The 27,445-nt window shown below is 31.5% G+C and overlaps 1 protein-coding gene across 2 annotated transcripts in view; it reads left to right on the top strand.

The window, feature by feature from the left end:
* The window catches only part of LOC145248106 (potassium voltage-gated channel subfamily KQT member 1-like), a 760,452-nt gene that overhangs the window by 683,817 nt on the left and 49,190 nt on the right, over positions 1–27,445 (top strand). Inside the window, exon 11 of one of the 2 annotated variants that reach the window (XM_080109897.1) lies at positions 15,431–15,499. The exons of the other annotated variant lie outside the window; for it this stretch is intronic. Within the exon in view, the coding sequence (XP_079966023.1) occupies positions 15,431–15,499 (69 nt within the window). The remainder of the gene's footprint in view (positions 1–15,430; positions 15,500–27,445) is intronic. 2 annotated transcript variants of the gene reach the window in all.

The following is a 27,445-nucleotide window of genomic DNA, read 5'->3' on the forward strand; positions in this document are numbered from 1 at the left end:
AACCAGTATTAATCTTTCTTTTGCTTTCTCTTAATAAATACAACAGAATAGTGGTGATCCCCTTCTCTTCTATGAGTACCCCACTAAATGCTAAATGAATTTGAGTTACGATTTGTCTTGGACGCATATAATATTAGTATCGTAGTATCATAGATGCAGATGTAGTGCTTATAGTGTCCAGTTTTGTCATTAGCCACATCCTTGTCATCATAGACATGCACCAATTGGATATGGTTGGATTCCCTTCCCAAATCAAATCAATAGATGGTGCTACCAGATTAGGCTGTCTGAAGATATTTGCTTTCTGAGACGAAATGCACCTAACATTGGTGCATTTTTGTTTTTCTACTTCCTTTTGCAAAACTTTATTATGTTCTGCAAAACCAAAACCCAAAACAACCCACCTTTTCCCTCTTTTCCTTTTTCCTTGTTCTCTTTCTATCTCCCCCACTTCCTGACTGGTTTCCTAACTTAAAATGTACCAAACATTAATACTGTAATTCTTTTCCCTCTCCCATTGCAAAACTCATTCATGTTCTGCAGAACAGGAAACAAAAACGATAAAATCTACTATAAAACAACCAAACCAAACACTACAAATTAGCGATTAAAGATACTTGGAGAATAAAAACCTTTTCACAAAATAACTGAATGCAACATGAATACTATTTTCAAAATAACTGGATTTGGCATTAAATAACATGAAAAGGTTTGATATGCCGTAAAGCAAAACAACCAAACTAAACCAAATCAAATCAATAGGTGTCCACCATTGTTATGAGGCTGTAAAAGGTTGCCATTTACCATTTTTAATCCTTAGTAGATTGGGTGATCGAAATTACCAAGAAAACCAATAGTCGCCATACGGACCCCATCGGCTTTGAGTCAGATCAATATATAATGTATGGACTAAAACTTACCAAACTTTATAAGTGTATTATTCAGGTCATTTATGATGAAAAATTTTGCAATTTATAGGGTTTCATCAAGAAATCCTATACTTTCATAGGGTTTCATCAAGAAATCCTATACTTTCATAGGGTTTCATCAAGAAATCCTATACTGCTTTTGGTATATATTCTAAAATGTTTGATACTGTTAGACATTAAGTATATCAGTACGGCATAACATCGTTGACACACCCGTTCTCATCAGATCACGAAGTTAAGCAACATTGAGCCTGGCTAGTACCAGATGGGTGACCATTTCGGAATTCTAGGCGCTGTATGTGTTTTCCACTTATCTCGGCATTTGTTTCCAGTCGTCCTGAGCCTCCACTTGCCACTGGCATTCAACAATGTCGACTCAGGAAAGGTGTGGTTGGAGATTGTGCAACTCTTGTCACAAACATTTCATGCCTAGGCACCCTTACAGTGGGTATCCATAGTCTGTCAAGGCTGTAGGAAGTCTATATGTGTAAGAAATAAAAATTATTAAAGAACGCCTGTATTTAAAAAAGAAATACATTTCTTCCCAATTAAACAAGTGAATATAAGCAAATGTTTAAACAAAAAGCCATACATGTTATTGATTTTGGTCCTCTTAGACACAAACCGACTTATATGTTAATCAAATTTGATGCACAATCTTTACAAATATAATAGTAACTTTTTAGAATTGCACCAAAACAAAATAGAAATAAAGTACAATGTGGAACGATAAAATTGTCATCCTAGAAAAGACGATATGGTTCCATTTCCGTTTAGTGAAAACCAGTTTTATTTATTTATTTATTTATTTATTTGTTGCAGACGATCTACTAATTGGTCTATTGTATACTTATACCAAGAGCGATAGGAACTTTCTATCATGTCTGAAAGTGGCACAATGTTCAACAAGTGAGATCGGAGATGCACCACTGTACAAATCATGCTCTCTACTGATGCAAGGACCATTAACAGCGCCCTCAAAATGAAAATTCGGAGCGATATCGGAGATGCGTCACTGTACAACTCATACTCTCTACTGACCATTAACAGCACCCTCAAAATGAAAATTCGGACTGTTCAATGCTTGAGGGCAGGCCTGGGGTGATGAAAAAAAAGTTTCTAGCCATGGTTATGGTCTTTGGTGTCGTTTCAAGTGAGGGCTACATCATTCCACTTCACATCATCGAGGTCGGCTTGAAAGTCAACCAAAGTGGATGTGCTGAAGAGTGTGATGATTCCCTGGTACAATCAGGTGGTCGCTGGCAGTGCTACAACTTTGTGCCTTTCTCTCACTGGCTCCTTTCCCGACCTGAACGCGCTAGACAACTTCATAGGGCCATACGTCTAGAACATCACAAACATGACATCCCACAACGCCAAAGCATGATCGCCGCTATCGACCGAATATTCGCCAAGCTCCGGCCAGTACTTGTAGAAAAAGCATACTCCCATTTCCAAACTCGTATCAAGGCAATGATTGAGGCTGAAGGCGGCTACATTGAATAGATGTCACCTCTACCACATAATCAAGTTACCTGAATTGATTTTTTTTCAATAAAAGCTTTAAAATAAAGCTGTAGTGTTGTTTTCTTTAGGGCGACAATTTTATCATTTTACCCTGTATATACCCGACCTAGTGGAGTTTCTAAGAACCACAGAGGTATATTTTTAACAGCAATTTCATTGAAATTAATCATCCGAAGCCATTAATCCATATATCTAATTATTATAATTAAATTTAGTGAATATGGGAATTTTCTTGGTGAAAGATATTAAGTATGACACGACTCATTGGGATCTCTAGGGACCCTAGCACTTCCATAGGGTTAATGTTATTGATTTTAGGTGCCACCTGTGCTGACATATTTTCGACTAGCAATTTGGTCATTATTGTGGCTAACAGGGGATATTCCCCAGCGTTTACTGCTCATCCCAACATCTTCTATTGTTCAGAACTTGTTAGCAAATTATGCTGTCTATTTTACGGCATATCAACCCTTCTTTGCGTACTAAATGTTCAATTCAGTCATTTTGGTAAAAGAATTTCTTAATTTTCTTTGAAAAAGTGATTTATCTTCACATATTATGGATATTAAGTAAAGGGATTCCAAAATGAATCCCCTATATAACGAAATATAAATAAGCATCAAAATAAATGATTAATTTTGGGAATATCTTGTATATAAATAACTGTTAGGTATTAAGTATAAAAACAACAGTTAAATAGCAAATATATAAATAACTGTTAAACATTAAGTGTATAAATAACTGTTAAGTATTAAGTATTTAGATAGCTGTTAAATATTACCTATTTAGATAATTTTTAAATATTGAGTAAATAAATAACCGTTAAGTAGTAAGTGTATAGATAACTGTGAACTATTAAGTATATAAATACTGTGAAACAGTAAGTATATAGATAACTGTTAAATATTAAGTATATAAATAAATATTAAGTATATAAATAAATATTAAATATTAAGTATATAAATAAGTATTTAGTATATAGTTCTCACGCAAAAGAGCAGGGCACAAAATGTTTTAAATAATAATAGAATAACAATAACAAAAACTTTCGCTGGCGAGGACTACTATTGATCGTAACCAGTTATACAGTCCTTTTGAAATTTTCATCTCTATTTTTCTCGTTATGCACTGAATATTTGTTAATGAAACCTATATGAAATATGTTCCTTATTAAATTATAAAGATTTTTCTAATCTGAAAGAAGTTTAAAAAAATTTAATCTAAAAAAGTTATTTTAAAGTATTTGTTAAAAAAAAATCAGATTTTCTCATTATTCAGACCTGTATTACAAAGAGGGGGTTGCAAAAAATGAGTTGTCGTGTGAGGAGAAATACAAACTGAAACAGAAAGAATATTCAGACCTGTAATAATACAAAGAGAGGGTTGCAAAAATGAGTTGTCGTGTGAGGAGAAATACAAACTGAAATAGAGAGAAGGAGAGTTTTAAAATATAATCTTAAAAAGATAAGATACAAGTTAGAAAAGCATTTCATCCAAGGCATCAAAAGTGTTAAACAAAATGGTTTTACTATAGGCTTTAAAAATAAAGGTACAAGATTCAATTTGAAATTTATTTATCTTCAAAGTGCACTTTTATAAATTTTACAAAGTAAGGTATAAAAATTTAATTCAAATTGAATCAAACAATTACCTTGGATTTATTTTATGTAATGTACATTTTGTTGCAATTTAAAAACATTATCTTACATCTAGCAATTAATGATATAGATGTAAAATTTTCAATGATTTTTTTCAAAAAGTGCAACAGAATGTACATTACATAAAATAAATCCAAGGTAATTGTTTGATTCAATTTAAATTAAATTTTTATACCTTACTTTGTAAAATTTATAAACGTGCACTTTGAAGATAAATAAATTTCAAATTGAATCTTGTACCTTTATTTTTAAAGCATATAGTAAAAACATTTTGTTTAACAATTTTCATGCCTTGGATGAAATGCTTTTCTAACTTATATTAAGTATATAAATAACTGCTAAGTATAAAGTATATAAAAATTGTTTAAATATCAAATATATATATATATAATAAAAATTACAATTAAATTTACCAAAATGATCCAAGATGGTAAAATTAAAGTATATTATAAATATTAAAGAATTAATATTTATAAAATTATCTCAGCCAGTTGTAAAAGCTCAATAAAACCAAATAGGAAATAGAGCTTATAATATGAGCAAACAGTTAATAAAACATGTTAAAAAACACTTTGAAATGAGTTAAAAACATATTTAATCTGAAAAGGAAACACTAGATAAATGGATAGTCCTTAATCCGCGGAGTTTCGAAGAAATACTTTCCTTCTCATCAGAGGGTAGGAATTAGCAAAATGCGGGATGAGATTTTGCATGCAGAAGTATTTGATGAAACAACAAGTAAGTCAAAGATCATACTTGAAAACAAAAAAAGTGAAGCAGAGGGAATATGGTGAAGAAAAAGGTGATTACACATGAATGGATAGTCTGGTGGACTATCCATTCATATATAATCACCTTTTTCTTGTTGTTTCATCAAATACTTCTGCATGCAAAATCCGATCCCACATTTTGCTAATTCCTACCCTCTGTTTCCTTTTCAGATTAAATATGTTTTTAACCCATTTCAAAGTGTTTTTTTAACATATTTTATTAACTGTTTGCTCATATATATATATATATATATATATATATATATATATATATATATATATATATATATATATGTATATATATATGTATATATATATATATATATATATATATATATATATATTAAACGAGTAGTCATGTTTTGTAAATATCTTTTTTCCCGCGTTTTTCATTTTATGCTTTGCATATTATTCAGATCACCGTTTCGTTATGTTCGTTGTTCTCTTCGAATCAAACAATGGATTTTCTGCATTTTCTCGTAGGCGCCATTTTTTCTAGTTCTTTCGTTTTTGAAAAGAGAGAGAGATAGAGAGAGAGGGAGATATAACATATTTCGATAAATAGATATGAATAGACTAAACTAAATAGTAAGAGGTGAGTGAAAGAGAGAGTTGAAGAATGGATGGAACGTGAAAATAGAATTACCATAGTTACCGATATAAATCATGAGATATAAGTAAAACAATAGATCGGTACAAACTAAGATAGATAAAGAGATAAGGAGGAAATAGATAGGTTGATATATATATATATATATATATATATATATATATATATATATATATATATATATATATACTCGGGTTTTTTTTTTTTTTTTTTTTTTTTATATTCAAAAGTAATGGACTAATGAATTCAACGAGGTTGTTAGATAGTGCTCAATAAAAAGAGCTGATAATACTTGTTTATTGTTATATAAACATGCTCACATCCCGCTGCTACAAATAGCCACTTGTTTCAATCAAACAACAGATATCATCAGGCAGCGACTTGACTATTCAAAAGTTCAATGAATAATAATAATAAGGTTATTCATTGAACTTTTGAATAGTCAAGTCGCTGCCTGATGATATCTGTTGTTTGATTGAAACAAGTGGCTATTTGTAGCAGCGGGATGTGAGCATGTTTATATAACAATAAACAAGTATATATATATATATATATATAAATAGGCATGGCCAAAAAATGAAAGAAAACTCAAGTTGTTGTTGTTTTTTTAACGAATTAAAATCTATTAAAATCCATTATTTTTTAGCAACTTTTTTTTCCAAAAATATAAAAGCTTGAATTTTATCATATGAGAAGCAGAATAACATAAAAAAATTTTCTACTATTTTTAATTGAATTTTAAATTTTAAATTTTCCAAAACAAAACATTCACCGCCATTTTTGTCTTGATGGATAAAACATTTGAATATTTTTTAAAAAGGTTTTTGAATCAATTAATTTGGAGGATGATTTGCTATGAGAATATGAAAAAAATATTGTAACATAAGTGCCTGAATTTCGAATAATTCCAACATTTTTATATCACTCTATAGATTTCGTGTGGCGATTTAAAAAAACAAAATTTAATGATAGTTATGAAGAAACTATGGTAAGCTTTACAAGACAACATGTTCATTTAGTCCTGTAAATTTTCATCATAAGCGATATATATATATATATATATATATATATATATATATATATATATATATATATATATTGCCTACATAACCCCCGAAGTTAAGCAACGATGAGGCTGGCCAGTACCAGATGGGTGAGCATTTTAGGAATGCTAGGTGCCGTGTGTTGGAGACAACTCCTGCATCTAATATCATGCTTGGTCGTCTTGATCCCGTCTTGCCATCAGGACTAAGTGTTTCTGGACGAGAGATTGTAGTAGATGCAAGTTCCCCACACTTTAAGCTAAGTCAAGCGCAAGTCACGACAAAAAGGAAAAGGAGGAGATAACAACTGTTTGTAAATACGAAAAACTGAATGTAGGTCTTATGGTTTTCCATAGGTGAGGCAAATATCACGTAACAACAAATTGCCGCAACAAATTATCATATTTTTAGCAAAATGCGCAGTTATTTATCGATTTTTTTTTTTTTTTTGGTATCGATTCCAAAAAGCATTTCCTATTTAATGGTATATTAGCAATATTGGATTCTCTAAAAGAAAATTATTAATTTATTTTTCAAAGATTTAAAAGTAGTGTTTTTTGTAATAATAATGAAAATATATCATTTTTTTTGCTAATCTGAAAGATAATAATAATTATTAACATATTAAAGGGATTTCACACTTCAAAAGATGAAATTCAATTCAAAATTCGTATTTTCAACTTTAAAATCTTATACGTGCACAGTCGTTTTTTTTTAATTTTTTTATTTATTGTTTTTAATCTACAATCCTCACTCTCCCCACAATACAATATATTTTGTGCAGTTTCGGTTGATTATTTTAAGTATATTTGTAACCACAAATAAAGAGGGGTTTTCTAGGGGGGAAAAATGTATCGATTATAAAAAAAATACATCATCATAAAGTTCATTCTTCACTTAATAATCGGTAAAAATTTCGTATTAATTGGATAATTACTTGATTTTGTAGATGTTTCAAGAGAGACTCTGTCAAAAATATTCCCTCCTTCCGTTTTGGCCGTGCATAGATAGATAGATAGATAGATAGATAGATAGATAGATAGATAGATAGATAGATTGATTTAAAAAAATGGAGGGGAAAAGAAACAAAATGCTTCACGTTTCGCCCGTTTTACCCTGGCTTTTTCAAGAGTAAAAACAACTAAAAATGGTCCATGACGAGAGGGTAAATTATTTTAGGAGTATATATGCAAAATGGAAGAGTAACATATCTAAATTTATGTAAAGTAAACATTTACGTTTTTCTGTCTCCATTTTTAAAATCATATCATCGGATTTTTATCCTTTTATTATTCATAGATAGATAGATAGATAGATAGATAGATAGATAGATAGATAGATAGATAGATAGATGGCAATTAAATAGATATATTGATAGCTATGAAAAGACTAGGATAAATAGATATTAAGAGGCTGGCATAGTAGAGAGAAAGAGAAAGGGAATGAGAAAGCTAAAGTTATTTAAAAGCTTGCATAGATAGATAGATAGACAGAGAGACAGACACACACACACACACACACACACACAGATAGATAGATAGATAGATAGATAGATAGATAGATAGATAGATAGAAATTAATTTGCACTAGATAAAAATAGAATAAGACCAGACAAATATATAAATTAATAAAACAGCAAAAGTGGCTCGCATGTGTTTGCACGTGCTCGCAGGTGCTTGTTAACGATTGACTTTTAAAGCTGGATAATAATATTCACTCTGCTGGCGTCGGTGTATGTTGTCCGGAAAATCTTTCTGTCTCAAAATCCATGGAGTTATCACATTGGGAAAATGTCACTTTTATCAGAAAACGGTGTTTTTTCTTTTCTTTTTTTTTCAGGATAATATCACATTCAGACTAACCAGCAAAAGTATCATATATATATATATATATATATATATATATATATATATATATATATATATATATATATATATATATATATATATATATACATACAGGGTGTCCACAAAGTCTGGCTACATAATGTAGCCAGACTTTGTGGAAGCATCCTGTAGATTATGTAGCCAGACTTTGTGGGCACCCTGTATATACACACACACACATACACAGACACGTGTATATATATATATATATATATATATATATATATATATATATATATATATATATATATATATATATATAGGGTGCCCACAAAGTCTGGCTACATAATCTAGAGGATGCTTCCACAAGTCTGGCTACATAATGTAGCCAGACTTTTGAACACCCTGTGTATGTATATATATATATATATATATATATATATATATAATTTAAGCGGCATTCATTCTAGGCGTGTTAAACCACGTTCCTCCAAAGGAGGAAGTTTTTAGAGAATATAAAATCCACAAGCGATCCCCCACTCGCTTGTATAACCCCATCAAGGGAGATGACGACGTTAGGTTTTTTTTTCAGTTCATGCAGGGAAGTGTCAACGTACTCCTACATACAGCATTTGGTATTTCCAAATGACCACTCATCTGGTACTGGCCAGGTTCCGCATTGCCTAACCAGTGATCTAATGAGAATCGATGTGTCAACGTGATTATCCTGTATATATATATATATATATATATATATATATATATATATATATATATATATATATATATATATATATATATATAAACTAGATGCATAGATATTAACAGGCTTTTTATTTTTAAGTACTTTTGTTTCCTTATTTAGGATGACCCAAAAAATATGCCATCCATGAAACCATTAATAAAATTCTTTTCTGCAATCATATTTGGTATAAATATATTTCAGTCTATGCCTGACTTGTCCACCAATTTCATTTACGAATGTCCGACAGTCTTTGCTTAGTGATATGCTCCAAGTGTGCAGCTCTGTCTTGCATGAACATCTTGATTCGACATTTAAAGTTGTTAATAATTTTGGCACTCTACTCTCTTGTTCCATCCTATTGAAACCACTGTTCATCCCTCACACGCCTCTTTGTCTGCCCAAAACATCTTAACGACCATTAATATTGATCATAACTGACTGTTCATTCTCATCTTCCATTCAGTAAGAGAGAACTTGAATACCTAGAGGGGAACTTGAATGCCTACTAGACACTATCCTCGAGTGTCTAGGGTGTCTCTGGTTTGTCAGAACAACCTGGCATGAGGATACTTTTCCCTAGAAGTAAACCCTGAATAAATATTCAAAATCGCATATCATTGGCAGCTCAAATAAGATCCCCTCGATATGAATAGCTAACACTGGCTTTTACAAGGAATTGTGCACCATCTCCAACTGATGTTACCTCAAGTGGCAATACGAAGCTGGATACTTCATTAGATTAGATGAATTCTTGTCCTGGAATCCAGTAAGGCAGAGAGATAAAAAAAGAAAGATATATTATAACATATAAAAAAACGTCGATTAGGGAGAGGAAAATGATGGTCTTAACTTCTTTAATAACTCAACGCATGGGAGGTACATAAGAACTTCAATGGAACATTAAAATATCTATGTATCTCGTATAAAGACCAAGTGTTTGTCCCAAAAAGGAGGTCACTTTTATTTCTGAGAATTTCGACTGAAGTAAAATAAAACAACTAAGGACAAATTATTTTATTACTGCTGTGCTTAAAAAGCATTACATTGATTTATGAAAATCTAACGATATGTCTTTATTGTCGTTGACGTTGAGGGGATGGTGGGTTGGGGTTAGGACGTACAGGAATTTGATGGGTGATTCTTCTTAGACCCAAATCGCCAAATAACTCTTGATACACTGTGTCCAAAAAGTCCCTAAGGGTTTTGTGAACTAAAATAGATTATTTGTTTTTGATATCTTTTTGTAATTTTAACACAATCTGACTAAGACATTGGGATTTGTTTTTAAAAAATGCAAAATTCAAAGACTCTTTATTTATAAAAAATAATGTCTTTTAAATGTTGCCCATTTTCAGCTTTTAATATTTGTGCTCTTTCCAAAACATTATTCATGACAGATTGCAGAATCTCTGGATTGCGATCTAACTCCCTTATTTCGTTCCTGATGTTTTCCTTCAATTCTTGCAGGGTTTGAGGTTTGATCTTTCGAGGTCTGCCAGTTCGCAGAACGAAATAAGGGAATTAAATCACAATCCAGAGATTCTGCAATCTGTCATGAATAATGTTTTGGAAAGAGCACAAATATGCGAAGCTTAAAATGGGCAACATTTAAAAGACATTATTTTTCATAAATAAAGATTGTTTGAATTTTGCATTTAAAAAAAAAAATTCCAATGTCATAGTCAAATTGCGTTAAAATTACAGAAAGATACTAAAAATAAAGAATTCAAGTTCGAAATCCTTCAGTGACTTTTTGGACACTATGTATTAATTTCGATTTATTATGTAACAATTTATGATCACCTGAACCGCTCTCCACCCTTATGAGATTACATTGTCATTGTAGCCACGCCCCCTACCTCCCTGGGCGTTATATTCAGTGAGGGTTATTTCAATAAATCACATTCCAACTTGTTTTTCTTCATTAGATACGTCCTGATGGCAGCTGCATCTATTTCTATTCAAATGACATCATTCTGTACTTCCAACATTTATTTTATCTTTTGACAACTGATCCTATTATGTTGTTTCTTCTCATCGGGGTGGATCCTTGATACTAAGTGCATTATTTCTATTCAAATAACCTATTGGTACATCCAATATTTATTTTATCTTTCACAATCGATCATGTTGTCGTTATTTTTGTATTCCATTGCCAAGTGCACCTCTTTCTGTCGAATGACTTTTCGGTACACATGGTGTGAATATTTAACACGATAATCCCATGTTTTGATAATGTCACCCATGCAGTACACATAATGAAGTACAGTGATTTTTATGGATAATCCTCTGATTCAGTTGCAATTTCGCACACTTCAAATTGCTTATTGATTAAGTGTGGAGACATTACTATCATATAATTATTTTTTAATATTTACAGGCACTTCTGTTTCATCTTTTTGGAAATTATCAGTGCAGGGAGTTGTGATTACAGGCAGTCGGGAGATTTGAACCCGGCCACGAAGCTATCTCTGACTACGTTAACAAGGAACAAGGTTAACCACAAGAAATACAATTGAAAGTAATATATATATACATATATATATATATATATATATATATATATATATATATATATATATATATATAAAGCACAACAGTAATCATATGATTATAGCATCATTATCTGTACATGTACGCTTAAGTGACCGACTTTAATTTCAACTTAAAGTGCTCAACAATAAGAACCGAGTTCTTAACATATATATATATATATATATATATATATATATATATATATATATATATATATATATATATATATATATATAGTTTTTAAATAGAATTATCAACTGACACGTGCTTCGTCGTCTACGACTCATCAGAGTGGCTGAATCTGTCAGCCCCTTTAAGAAACTCATTTCTTATCGTTGAGGACTCTCAGTTGAAATAAAAAGTCGGTCAATTTAGGTCTTATGTGCAGATCATCATATAATGATATGATCACTCTGACAGACGTTAAAAACATTTAAAAATAAATGTTTAAATTTTAACGATATTTCTTGCGGTTTACGGTGGCCAAATGGATTAGGTCCTTGCTAATGAAACCAGAGATGGCTTCTGTTGCTGTGTTCGAATCTATCGACCAGTGTTAATCGTGACAGCCTGCACTAAGGATTCCCAAAAGGATTAAATACTAGTGTCTCTAGGTATTTAATAATTATTATAGTAAATAATTTTATATATATATATATGTATGTATATATATATATATATATATGTATATGTATATATATGTATATATGTATGTATATATATGTATGTGTATATATATATATATATATATATATATATATATATATATATATATATATATATATATAAATATAAAATCCATAAGCAAGGTGTTCCACTGAGACCTATTTTATCAATGGTTGGTTCAGCACAACATTCTTTGGCTCAGTGGCTTGTGGAAATTCTGCAACCTGTGCGTCAGTTATACACCACGCATTGTATCCCAGATTCTTTTCGGTTCGTTGATTGTGTACGTGGGTTGGATTCAAATGCAGAGACGTCTTTCATGTGCTCATTTGATGTTTCTAGTCTTTTTACCAACATACCGTTGGATGAGACTATACGCATATGTACCGACGCTTTATATGATAGTCGCCTGACTGCTCCACGGTTTTCTAAAGAGATTCTTATTGAACTCATTTTAATGTGTACGAAATCCGTGGAATTTAGTTTTTGTGATATTATGTACTGTCAGGTTGACGGGGTTTCAATGGGGAGTCCGTTGGCCCCAACTTTAGCGGATATTTTCGTCGGGTACTATGAATCCGTTATGTTTAATTCTACAAATAAACCCACTGCATATTTCAGATATGTTGACAACACTTTTGCTATTTTTCCATCGCAAAGTGAAGCGTCGATATTTTTTAATAGGTTGAATTCTTTACATGGGGCTCTTAAGTTCACTATGGAAAGTGAGAAGGACAATTCGCTTCCTTTCTTGGATGTTCTTGTCGAACGCTCAAGGGGGGGGCTTTCTCACTACAATTTATAGAAAGCCGACATTTACTGGCCTATATGTGAACTGGCTGTCTTTTGTACCTAAATCACGTAAGGTCGGCTTAATTAATACTTTGGTACATAGAGCCCTCATGATTTGTTCGCCTAACAGATTAGATGTTGAACTCGATAAGATCAGGGAAATATTCATCAATAATGGTTATCCTGTTGACCTTATTAATGACTGTATTTTCAAAAAGGTTGCGGATTTTAAATCCCCTAAAACGTTTGGACCCTTGAAATGCCCGGTTTATTTGAAATTACCGTGGATTGGGGAGGGGAGTAATAGAATTTCAAAACAGATTCGAAGAAGTATTTACGACTGCTTCAATTCGGTGTCCTTGCGTTTGGTACATACTACGAGACCTGCTTTTCCGTCTTTTCGCAAGGATAGTTTGCCTTACATCCAAAATAGTAATATTGTATATCAGTTTAGATGCCAGTGCGATGCTGGTTATGTTGGGCGAACATCCTTGCACCTTTTGACTCGTATAAACCAGCATGTTCCATCGAAGATCAGACAAGGGAGGATGGGGTCTGGTGGTCTCCCTCCTTCTGCAGCCTTGGACTCTGCTATTGGCCAGCATTTGGTTGACAACCCGTGCTGTGCCGATAGATATAAAATAGATTGGTTCGAGGTGCTACATAGAGCGGACTCCAAAAACCATTTAAAGATTTTGGAGGCCGTCTCTATCGCGGTGCGTCAACCTTCTTTGTGCCGGCAAAAAGAAACATCAAACGCATTTTTTTTCTCCCTCGTTGTGTCAATGTTTTAATCGTTTTTTAAACGTAAATAAATTTAATTAGTGTCCCCGTACGTTTGGCACATTTAATAAGTTCCCCATTAGAACTCTTTATTTTCGACACAATATTATTTAGGTTGCTATCGATTTTCTCCAGACGAGATGATAGTCGAAAGAGCTCTCGAGAAACTTCCGCCTATTACTTTTTTTAAAACTATATATAAATTCTGTACCTCTAAACATTTATATGTATATATATATGTGTATGTATATATATGTATGTATATATATATGTGTATGTATATATATGTATGTATATATATATGTATGTATATATATGTATGTATATATGTTTATATATGTATGTGTATATATGTATATATATATGTATGTGTATGTATATGTGTATGTGCATATGTATGTATATATATATATGTGTATATGCATGTGTATGTATATATATGTGTATATGCATGTGTATGTATATATATGTGTATATGCATGTGTATGTATATATATGTGTATATGCATGTGTATGTATATATATGTGTATGTGTATGTATATATATATATGTGTATATGCATGTGTATGTATATATATGTGTATATGCATGTGTATGCATATATGTGTATATGCATGTGTATGTATATATATGTGTATATGCATGTGTATGTATATATATGTATGTGTATGTGTATGTATATATATGTGTATGTGTATGTATATATATGTGTATGTATATATATATGTGTATGTGTATGTATATATATGTATGTATATGTATGTATATATATATGTATGTATATGTATGTATATATATATGTATGTATATGTATGTATATATATATGTATGTATATGTATGTATGCATATGTATGCATATGTATGTATGTATGTATATATATATGTATATGTATGTGTATATATATGTATGTATATATATGTATGTATATGTATGCATATATATATATGTATGCATATATATATATGTATGTATGTATATATATGTATGCATATATATATGTATGTATGTATATATATGTACGCATATATATATGTATGTATGTATATATATGTACGCATATATATATGTATGTATGTATATATATGTATGCATATATATATGTATGTATATGTATGTATACATTTATATATACGTATGTATATATATGTATGTATATATACGTATGTATATATATGTATGTATATATATGCATGTATGTATATATATATGTATGCATATATATATATATATATATATATATATATATATATATATATATATATGTTGGACATTTATGATTGAAACTTCGTGGACAAATCGGTGAAGTTTATTCGTACTATTTATATGTAAATTTTATTTATATGATTTGAGTGCAGAAAAAAATGTGAATTTTATTATCGATTCAAAGGGTGTTATGTTTAGGGGATCACTCCGTATAAAAAGTGGTCAAAAAAATGTTTGTTTTCTAAATCTCGAAGAAATCCCTTAGGTAACACGACTGCCCGTGGCTCTCCAACTCGAAGAAATTTTCTGTTGAGGTTTATTGTGTTTTTGTATCTTCCAGTCTTTTACCACAGGAAACATGGGATACAGGTGACCCCCCAGCAAACTGTCTTGGATGTGCTAGGCACAGGTAACTACTATGTCGTCATTCCTGTAGCCTGTCCTCCTAGCTGGCTTCACTTTTATTCAAGATGGCTTCAATCTCTTTTGTTTTCCAGATCATTCTGCATCTACTTAGTTTTCATTTTTTTTTTGTTTTTTATTCTAGCTTAGGCTTCGTTTTCGTCATATTTCTTTTCTTTTCTTTTTTTTTTTGTTCCTTTGGTTCTTTTTTTTTTCTAGCTGATAGCTGAGGCTTTTTTCCGTCATGTTTTTTTCTTATTCGTTTTTTAAATTTTATTTTTTATTCTAACTTAGGCTTTTTATCTTCTTTTCCATCATGTTTTTTCCTCTTTTGTTTTTTCTTTTTTTTCTTTTCTTGTTTTTTACCCACCCCCACCTCTCTTTTATCTGTCTTCCTCGGTAAATGTTCATTGCCTAAAAACAAAAACTTCAATATGGCATTATTAACATTATTAATGTGGGAAAAGTCTATTATGCCTTCACAAAACTGGATATGAAATCCACACAATTAGTGTCTTTTATTAACCCCAAAAATAACCTTATTTTATGACCGTCTGGTTTTGTGGTGGCATCATAGATTTTTCCCAAATTAATGTTAACATTACCATGTTGAAGTTTTGGATTTTGATTGTATGAAGTTTAGGACCCTGCGGTTTCAAAATATAATTTGCATACGAGTGGAGTGGCTGCAATAAGAAAGACAAATTGTGGAGGAAAATGAGTCGAGTGCTTGGCAGAGAAGAGAACACATCAAAGTTAAGATGTCGAGCTAATAACATGAATGTCATAAGAGTGCTGTCAATTTTTTTTTTCTTTTTAGATTACAAACCGTGTCTTGCCGTGTATGGAGGGCTAGCTGTGTTCGGCCATGTAGCTGTGTTTAGCAGTCTAATCGAGGTTAGATTAGTTTGGCCATGTAGTGAGGGCTAGTTAAATATGGCCGTTTATGAAGGACTAGAGATGTAAGGGCTATATGATGTGAAATGATCCTAAAGATCATGGGAGTGTGTGGTTTCAAAATATAATTTGCATATAAGAGGACAAATTATAGAAGAGAATCAGCAAAGAGAATGTATCAAAGTTCAGATGTCGAGCTAATAACACAGCTATTGTCGGAGTGTTGTCAATTTCCCTTTTTTTTTCCTTTTAGAATACAAACCGTGTCTCGCCGTCGGGTAGGAGGATGGAATTATCTGTTGTTCTTATAAAAAGAATAAAAACTTGGGTAGACCCCACAATAAATGATATGAACTAAGTTTGATTACTTATGAGACAGTTTATGACAAGCATTTGTAGGCTTCTGCTCTATAAGAAAGCAGTCTGGCAATAAGTTGTTCTACAGATGGAAAGCCATTGCAAACAAGCTTTATTCATAGAAATTCATTATAACTAAGCAAATGGAGAAAAATAAAAAAAAAGGAAACCTTTTTCTCGTTGTGCTAGAAAGACGAGGTCTTGCAATGAATGTCTTGAAAGAAAGAAGCAGAGATTGGAGCTGATTGGAGAACCGGGTGTGAATTTGGAAATCACAGCAGATAATCTACTTTTCTCCTTTTTCCCCTCGGTACCACAGCCAACAGAGTTTAAACCATTATTGAAACGGTTTATTTCCTGTTGAGTGAGATATGTCTCTTCTGATCCTGTCCTGTGCAGTTCTAGAAGGTCCACCCTCTCAGGCTTCACCTTCTCACCCTTTGAGAAGGGGTTAGTTTATTGTTAATCGTCAGAGGCGTCCCTATCGGGGGATGTCGACGGAGCTGCTCAGGCATTTTTGCAGGTCCATGCTCTTCCTCAAGAGCACTGGCTTTTAAAATCCCACTTTCTGACTCTTACATAAGGAAACAAATCATATAATTGATCCCAAACGATAACTAAGTACTCTAACTAGAGGGTTTATGGGAACGGAATGTTCTAACAATACAGACACATATATGCTATTATGTATCTGTTTGCATGTATATGGTCAGGAAAACCTATCTCTAAAACGAAGCATATAAACTTATAAAAATTATATTTATACTCTAGTATTGAGGAAAAAATAAACAACCCAAATGAAAGAATGACAACCATTGAAATTAAGTTTATATATAGATATGAACACCTTTGCCTGTATAATTACTTCAGACACTGGGTTAAAGTGGAAAATCATATAAATCAGCCTGTACATTTGTTCACTGACTGTTAATTTGACTATATGGACGTATATTTTATTTTGAAATAAATACACAAATAAATAAATAATTAAAACGAGAAACAAATGAACAGATAAAAACGTGATGAATAAAATAAATAAATCAGGTTATCAATAAAATAGATGAATGATGAAGTCGCCACGAGAAAAGAAAAAGCAGCCATAAAGATAGGGAAGCAACAACGATGAGGGTATAATATTACTTCAGATCAAAGCAAAAACTTAGGCCGATAAACAACCACCAAGTTAAAATGAAACCAATACCTCCCCACTGCAGCAGCTTGACTTGAGAACACGGAATCGTACTTCCCTCCTCTTCCTTCACCTGTCTCTCACCTATACTCCCTTTATTCACCACACCTCACTCTAAAACCTTTAGTCCACATTCACAAACTATACACATACACTTTCTTTCAGAGTGTAAACTACACCTGAATATATTTTATAAAAAACGAATATAACCTTGATTCTCGTTTCAATAAGGTCCTCTTTTTTGGTCTGATGGGGTGGTCTCTTTGAATTGAGATTCCACTGAAACATGTATGCACATATGTAACCAATAATGCTTGTATAATAAACAGAATACATATCCGCTTTATCCTCCATTGAACACTCTTTAATAATCACATGGTTTTCATTGGATTTACATATAGGGAACCAATTTATGCAACCATGATACATACATACATACATACATACATACATATATATATATATATATATATATATATATATATATATATATATATATATATATATATATATATATTGGCAGTAAGTCATTATTCAAGCACGTCTGATTGTTCACGACAGAGTTATTGTTTTTCCGATTTTTCTAAATATCTTTTCGATTCGCCGAGCGATCTTTTTTATTTCACTTGGCATGTTGTATATAATGGCGCCTAAAAGCTGTTGTTCAGCCATGTACCTAAAAGTTGTTATTCAACTCCACTAAATATATAACCTCAACATACAAAACACCTACCAACAATGATGCAATACTTTTAAATTACTATAGCTAATGCCCAGAAAAATATAAAACCGCACTTATAAAAACTTGATTTACCACTTATACAACATAGCATCAACCCAACAAATATTTTACAAAGAACTAACAAACATAAAACAACCTCTAATAAACAATAATTTTCCCAACAAAATTGTCGATAAGCACATAACACTCTATTTAAATTCACTCTACAATAAAAATATAAACCCTAACAAAAACGACACCATTAAAGTATACTATAAAAACGAACTACACACTGACTATAAAACAGATGAAAAAATAACATCAAACGTAATTAAAAAATACACCAGACCAACCGAGCAGAACAAAAAGATCAAACTAATAATATATTTCACTAAATTTAAAACCTCCAATTTAATAATTAAAAACAATAATAATACTAACATCACTTCGAACCCACTCTAAAAACTCATACAACGCATATATAGGCCACACCACAACAACACCACAACAACACTCTCCTGACGACTAACCTATCATTTAGCTGACAATAGCGCCATAAAACAGCACCTAACATCCCATAATAAAAACCTACAGTCGTCCGACATTAGAAATATCTTAACTAACAATACTAAAATTCGATACCTTAACAATTTCACACGACGATTAAAATTACTAGGATCCATACTAATAAATAAAAAAAAAACTTTTTAACCGGGTCTCATTTAACACCGGGACAAATATACTAACCGTATTGAATAACTAACAAGAAACTAAATAAATAGAGTATAAAATAAGAAAATTAAAAATAAAAACAATTCGCTCCAAACCTTCCTGCACCTACCTTTATAACCAATAATAACCAAACAAACTATAAATACACCAAGCCTCAAACAACAAGAAAAAGAACACGATAACAACAACAATCGCTGCTGATGATAATCGGATGCACCGATAGAAAGCGCTTGAGAAGAATACGGCTGAACAACAACTTTTGGGCGCCATTATATACAACATGCCAGCTGAAAAAAAAAAGACCGCTCGGCCAATTGAAAAGATATTCAGAAAAATTGGAAAAAGTGATAACTCTGTCGACTTCAATCAGACGTGCTTTAATCTCTCTCTCTCTCTCTCTCTCTCTCTCTCTCTCTCTCTATATATATATATATATATATATATATATATATATATATATATATATATATACATGGAGAGAAGGGACGGAGAGGAGTTGCGTTTAGGCAGCTCTATAAGAGAGGGCCGGTCTCTCATACTTAAGTTACAAATAACTTTCTCGTGGTTTAAAATAACATTTGCAGCAATAAACGCATAGATTGAATGGATGCATCTTAATTTCAGCATTAAACAAGAAAGAAAGAGAAAAGACATTCGCAGCCATACTGATGGCTAAGAAGAGACCATGGGGCCGGAGAGGGGATGGTAATAATTAAATGCTAGGCATGATGGGGATATCATTAACCTCAGTTAGGTCAACATGATGTTGAAATACCTGAAAACATTCAATGATTCGAGGAACGTCATTGAGCTATACATGCTTTATTTTTCGAGAAATGTTACAAAAAAAAAAAAAAAAAATTTCGACACAAAGCCACGCAAAAATTAAGGAGGAGGGATCTTTGATCATTCTCGTCGCTGTATCTTTTGTTGGTCTATGCTATTCCTAGCTAGAGTTCTTATTCACCGCAATACCGCAAACACACCGGGGCGGGGGGTCGTCCTATTTAAGATTTCTGAATCAAATCGTTTATTTCATATAATAGATAAATAATAAATAAATAAATATACATGGCTAAAAAATAATATTTTGTGTCCTTATATGTTCACAGAATATCTATCCTGGTTACTTAGTTATTTCTAAGTAGCAATTTCATGCCGGGCAACCTAATATCTATTGCCTTTTGAATGTTCACCACTCTAATTTCTCATGGCAGCCATTTTATTTTTATTGGTGCAACTTCTTATTTAGAATTTTTTTCATTCATATTTTCTTTTTTCGTTTTCCTTTTTTTTTCATATTTCTTCTGTTTCCTTTTTTTCCTTCATAGTTTTTCTGTTTCCTTTTTTCCTTCATATTTTCTTTCGTTTCCTTTTCATTCTTATTTTCTTTCTTTTTTCCTTTTTTCATTTCTATTTTGTTTCTTTTCTTTTTTCCTTCATATTTCTTTCTTATTCCTTTTCTACTTTCCATTTTCTTTCTGTTTCCTTTTTCCCTTTCACATTTTCTTTCTTTTTTGTTCTTCATATTTTCTTTCATTTTCCCCTTAATTTAATTCCTATTTTCTTTCTTTTTTTTTTACTTTAGTCTTCCATTTATTTTTTCGTTTTCCTTTTTACTTCATATTCTCTTTATTTTCCGTTTAATCATCATATCATTTTTCCTTCATATTTTCTTTCTAACTCTTTTTTTCTTTATATTTTCTTTATTTTTCACAATTAGTCATTAATAAAGCAGTGCTTCGAAAATCTAGTCCTGCAGTACAACTAGGACTTTCTCAAACTATGTTTAAAATTTGTTTTATCATTTTTTTTGTTTATTTTTCATTTATTTTTCTTTCATGTTTCAAACATTGTTCATCATTTTTATTCCTTGCAAACATTTTTATTTTTCATTTTTGTTTTACATTTAATTGCTATGTTATTTCTTTACATCTTTTCCTTTATTTATTGCTTTTTATTTATTCGTTCGGTTTTATTTTTTCATTGATTCATTATTTCATTATTGAATTAATTATTTTTATTTCTTAATTCACTTTTTCATTTATTTATTCGTTGAATTTGTTCTTTTCTTGTCCTTTTGTTTTCAGCCATTTTTTTTTATTCTAATTCACAATTGATTTAGGTTTTTTTTTTCATTTATTAATTATTTTTCGTTTATTGACTTTGTTTTCATTCAGTTTTTTTGTTTTTCATCCGTTCATTTATTTTCATTCATTCGTTATTTTTATTTTTCGTTCATTTTATTTTATTTTATCTTTATGTTTTTTCTTTAAACATTTTCCCTTTTTGTACATTTTTCATTAATATATATTTTCATTTCATTTTTATTAAGGAATAAAATTTTCCAAAAATTTTAAACCACCATTAAAAATTTTGTTTTAATTACATTTGAGTTCACTAGGAGCAATTACCAGTAAGGTCTATGAAATAACTCGAATATATTAGAAGGTAAAAAAAACGAAATTAAGACAGGAAGCGTTGTTTTCTTAGTTGTTGTTGAAAACGCTTTATTCTGTTGTTTTTATATAAATATTTCTTTTTTGTTATGCTGTTTGGCAGTAAGAAAAAGACTAAGGAAACGGTGTAGTCGAGTCTATTATTTATTTGTTATATATATATATATATATATATATATATATATATATATATATATATATATATATATATATATATATATATATATATATATAACTCGGGAGCAATAAAAGATGGCCCAAACAAATTTTACACATTTTATTGCACTAAAAACTATATTGAACAAAGAAACTTAAACAAGACGAATAATACAGAACAAGACATTTACTTTAATAAATGCTTAGGATGGAATCGCATTCCCTTTTGATTTCTTTAAAAGACCAATCTTTTTAGAAATCCTCTCAACCAAAGTGGAACACTGTGAAGAGGAGATGCTATTCCATTCGCTTTGCACACCTTCCTACAGTTTCTCATAGTTCGAAAAAGTTCTTCCAGCCAATGCACGAGATATTATGGATCAAATATTCTCGATTGGGTTTAAATCTAGCCTTTGATCTGGCCAAAATATCACATCAATTGAATTATCAGAAAACTATTTTTTGTGACTTTAGCAGTGTGTGCAGGGGCATTATCATGTTGAAAAATAATGTTCTAGGATATTCCCAGCTTCTGGATACTTGGTAACAATCCTGTTTCTAACGTTCGAATGTATTCCTTTGCATTTATTGACTTTTCACATCTAATAAGTTCCCCAACTCCTGCCGCAGTAAAAGTTCCTCATACCATTATCCCTCCATTCCCGTGTTTAACTGTCGTTTTTATGCAACTTGTCGGAAATCTTTCTCCAGTTCTTCAATTGCACCACTCGGGAGCATCGGGAGCATCACTAACAAGGCAAAATCTTGATTCATCTAACCAGAAAACATTCCTGAACCAGTATGTATCTTTCTTGCCATAACAAGAGAAAAATATCTTCCTATCATTAATGGTCTTCTTAGATAAAAATGGCTTATTTGCAAAACTTTTAGAAGAAAATCCCATTTCTTTCATTCATCTAGATATTGTATATCTAGAAAGAGAATTCCTAGCCCCTGCTTTGAATTCTTTGCTATGGTCAACATAAGTTTTCTTTCAATCCTTCACAGCAGTTAATTTAAGCCTGTGGTCGTCCTTCAAAGTGGGTGCTCTAGGGCGACAGATCTAGATTTCCCTTTTACCAAGCATTCGACTTCGAGCATTTGACTAATTCACTTCACTGCAGAAAGAGATGTTTTCACATTTTCTTTTCTTAAAATATAAAAAATATGCTTGTAAGTCATTTTCGACTGCCTTAATCCTGCAATTCGGTTTTTTATATCTTCGCCAAGATGCGGTCTTACCATTTTTAGGATTGATTTTTCCACTTATTATCATAATAATAGTGATTTGAAAAAAATAAATTTTCAGTTAAAATTAGCAAAAATTCATGGAATATATTGAAAAATCGATTTTTTCCTTCTTTCACTCTTAGCCCATTTTTTTTTTTTTTTTGCTCATGAGTGTATTTATATATATATATATATATATATATATATATATATATATATATATACGTCTACATATATACATACATATATATATATATATACATACATGTATATATATTATATATACGTCTACATATATACATACATATATATATATATACATACATGTATATATATTATATATACATACATGTATATATATTATATATACATGCATATATATATATATTATACACACACACACACACACACACATATATATATATATATATATATATATATATATATAGAGAGAGAGAGAGAGAGAGAGAGAGAGAGAGACCCAATATATCGCTTTATTGCAGGTCATTTTTTTTTTAATTTTGAAATTGCTATGAAATGCAAAGAAGTGAAATTGAGTACACCGGAAGAGCATAACAAGGTGCCTTATTTCCCTTATTTTGTGGAATTTGAACAAATATTTTGCAAATTATGCTAATTTTTCTATTTTCTGGTAATTTTAAGTGTGTATTACTTTATCGCAGGTCACCTAAAAAGGGTTGATTGACAGCTAGTGAAAAGGAACGTGTTATTGCAGGCCTTGCAGAAGGTTAATCTCTTGTAGATTTAGCCAAGGAGCTTGGAATAGATCGAACAACAGTGTCTTCATTCGTTGAAAATCCAAACATCAAACTAAGGAAGGAAAAAGCACAAAAAAGTTAGTTTCTGCTTATGATGTTAGAAAAATTCGCCGTCAACTTATCAAGCATCCGGGCAACAACAGTACTGCTATATTTGACAAGGCTGGAATACCTTCCTTGTCCAGAAAGACACGCTGTAAATGTCTTAAACGAAATTTGAAGAAGCATTAAACACATAGCAAGACCTGTTTTTAACTAAACTCATAAGGAAAAACGTTTGGCTTGGGCTCAGAAATACATGAAAACCAGCTTTCACCGATGAGGCCAGAGTCACCCTTGATGGGCCAAAGTTGGAGCCTCTTGAATTCCCTACCCCTCATCGATTCAGTTGTAAACAGGAAGGTGAAGATGTCATGTTTTGGGCTGGAATAATCTGCGATGAACTAATTGGACCAATTTGAGTACCAGAAGGTGTCAAACTGACAAGCCAGTCTTATATTTTTATTTTTAAACTAGCAGTTCAGCCCAGATCGGGTTCATAACTTTATGTGCATATGTATATATATATATTAAAAAGTTTGACTCATGTCCAGTTAACCTACATCTAAAATTTCAAGTGTTTAGACCTAAAATTGGCCAAGGAGTTTAGTAGAGTCTGCAAAGAACAAATCTTTCAACGCTGACCTCCTGGTAGCCAAAACTAATTAAAAACCCTTGCTGCATGTCTGAATACCCCTTATGTCAAATGTTTAGACCAGAAATTGGTTGAGTAATTTGGCAGAGACCGCAGCGGTCAAATTTTTTTAAACTTTGACCTCAATTTTGACCCCTTAACTTTTATTGATTTGAATTGAAATCGAATTAAAAAGTTTGATCCATGTCCAGTAACCTATATCTAAATTTTCAAGTGTTTAGACCCAAAATTGGTGGAGGAGTTTGGTAGCGTTTTCAAAGGTCAAATCATTGAACTTTGACCCCTTGACAGCCAAATGTGTGGCCAAAAACCAATTAAAAAGATTTTTCTAAATTTCAATACCCAGTATGTCAAATTTCAAGTCTGTAGGCTAAACATTGGCAGAGTAGTTTGCTAGGCACACACACACAGACATACACTGTGTGGTACACACAGTTTGGTGGTTTGGGGCACGCACACGCACACACACACACACACACACACACACACACACACACACACACACACACACACACTATTTCACTTTTATATATATACTTGCAGTTCAGCCCGACTTTGTTCGAGCCCTATGTACTGTTCATAACTTTATGTGCATGTGTATATATTAAAAAGTGTGCATATGTATGGTAATGCCTTTCTATATAATACGCTTCCTTAACTACCATAGAGTCGCTAGAGACCGTAGAGGTCAGTTTTTTTTAACTTTGACCCGAATTTTGACCCTTTAACATTTATTGTTTTGGGCTCAAATAAAATTAAAATGTCTGACCAATATCCAAGTAACCTACATCTAAAATTTTAAGTGTTTAGACCCAAAACTGGCGTAGGGGTTTGGTAGAGTTTGCAAAAGTCAACTCTGTAAACTTTGACCTCTTGAGAGCCAAACTTTCATCCCAAAGCTGATTAAAAAGCTTGCTGAAAATCTGAATACCCTTTATGTAAAATTTCAAATGTTTAGATCCAAAATTGGTTTAATAGTTTGCTAGAGACCGTAAAGGTCAAATCTTTTTAACTTTGACCCCTTGGAAGCCAAATTCTCAGCAAAAAAAAAAAAAAAAAAACGATTAAAACGCTTGCCCTATGTCTGAATACACTTTATGTAAAATTTCAAATGTTTAAACCATAAAATTGGCTGAGTTATTTGTTAGAGACCACAGGGATCCAATTTTTTTTAAACTTTGACCCCAATTTTTACCTCTTAGTATTTATTGTTTTGGGCTCAAATCAAATTATTAAGTTAGATCCATGTCCAAGTAACCTATATCTAAAATTTCTAGTGTTTAGACCCAAAATTGGCGGAGGAGTTTGGTAGAGGTCAAATCGTTGAACTTTGACGCCTTAACAGCTAAATTTCTGGCCGAAAACCAATTAGAAAGATTTTCCCAAATCTCAATACCCGGTATGTCAAATTTTGAGTCTGTAGACTGAAAACTGACAGAGTTATTTGGTAAGGAAATGTACACAGATAGACAGACATACACAGACATTTTCACTTTTATAGATATATAGATGAGCATTTGTCACCATGGCTTGATGACCTTCCATTAGTGTGTCATCGCAAATTGATTTTTATGCATGACAATGCACCATCCCACTCAGCCAAGGCTACGACATCCTGCCTTAAGTCATTAGTAAGGCTAGGACAACAGCATAATCTTTTCATTGTTTTTACTCTCGAGTGTGTATCCGTTGATATCTTATATGCTTTTATATAGAGTGATGTAGTTCTCGGTTGATTAACTATGCTTAACTGTGTCGGATATATACTCGAGAGTCAAAACAATGATAAGAATGTTCTGCTGTCATAGCCCTAGTCATTAGGCATTAGTGGAGAAAATTCGATGACATGGCCACCTTGTTCTCCAGATATAAACCCAATTGAGCATTTCTGGTCAAAAATAAAAATGAAAGTTTATGAAGGAGGTGATCAATTTTCGTCGAAGGATGAACTTCAGGGGAAGATTTTGGAAGTTTCTTAAAGCATCACATCATCTTAAATCTGCCGATTGACATCATCAGTTGACAAGAGGTTATTCAAAGTGATTTTGAAGCATGGGAGTTATGTTGATAAATAAATATTTCTTAAACAAAATAATGGGAAATTTGTTCTTGTTTTCGGTTAATATTGTTACTCGATGTTCTTTATTTTATTTAAATAGAAATATGAAGTTTTATTACCGAAAATATACATTTTTAGACACTCGCAATAAAGTGCTACACACTTAAAATTACCAGAAAATAGAAAAATTAGCATAATTTGCAAAATATTTGTTCAAATTCGACAAAAATCAGGGCAATAAGGCGCTTTGTTATGCTCTTCCAGTGTTATACCAAATTTCACTTCTCTGTGTTTCATAGTAATTTCAAAATTTAAATTTCCATTTTTTAAATTTTCACACTATTGCGCCAATTTTCCTCGGTTAAAACCCAAATATGAAGTTTTGCATGAGTTTGAATACCCTATATATAAAGTTTCATGTTTATAGACCAAAAACTGACAAAGGGGTTTGGTAGGCAAAATTTTTTAAACAAATATATATACACATACATAAATATATATAGAAAGAGGTTTGTGCTTACTATAACCTTTTTACGCAAATATTATGCAAGTATAAATCATGTAGAATATCTGCATGAATATATTTACACGTAATAGTTAACTAAAGATGATCATCCCATAAGAAAACCGAAAAAACTAATAGGAATTAATTAAAATGAATGTTTAAAAGAATATATAAA

Source organism: Euprymna scolopes, chromosome 26 (assembly GCF_053919585.1).
Source record: "Euprymna scolopes isolate OS-2025 chromosome 26, ASM5391958v1, whole genome shotgun sequence".
Classification (NCBI taxonomy): domain Eukaryota; kingdom Metazoa; phylum Mollusca; class Cephalopoda; order Sepiida; family Sepiolidae; genus Euprymna; species Euprymna scolopes.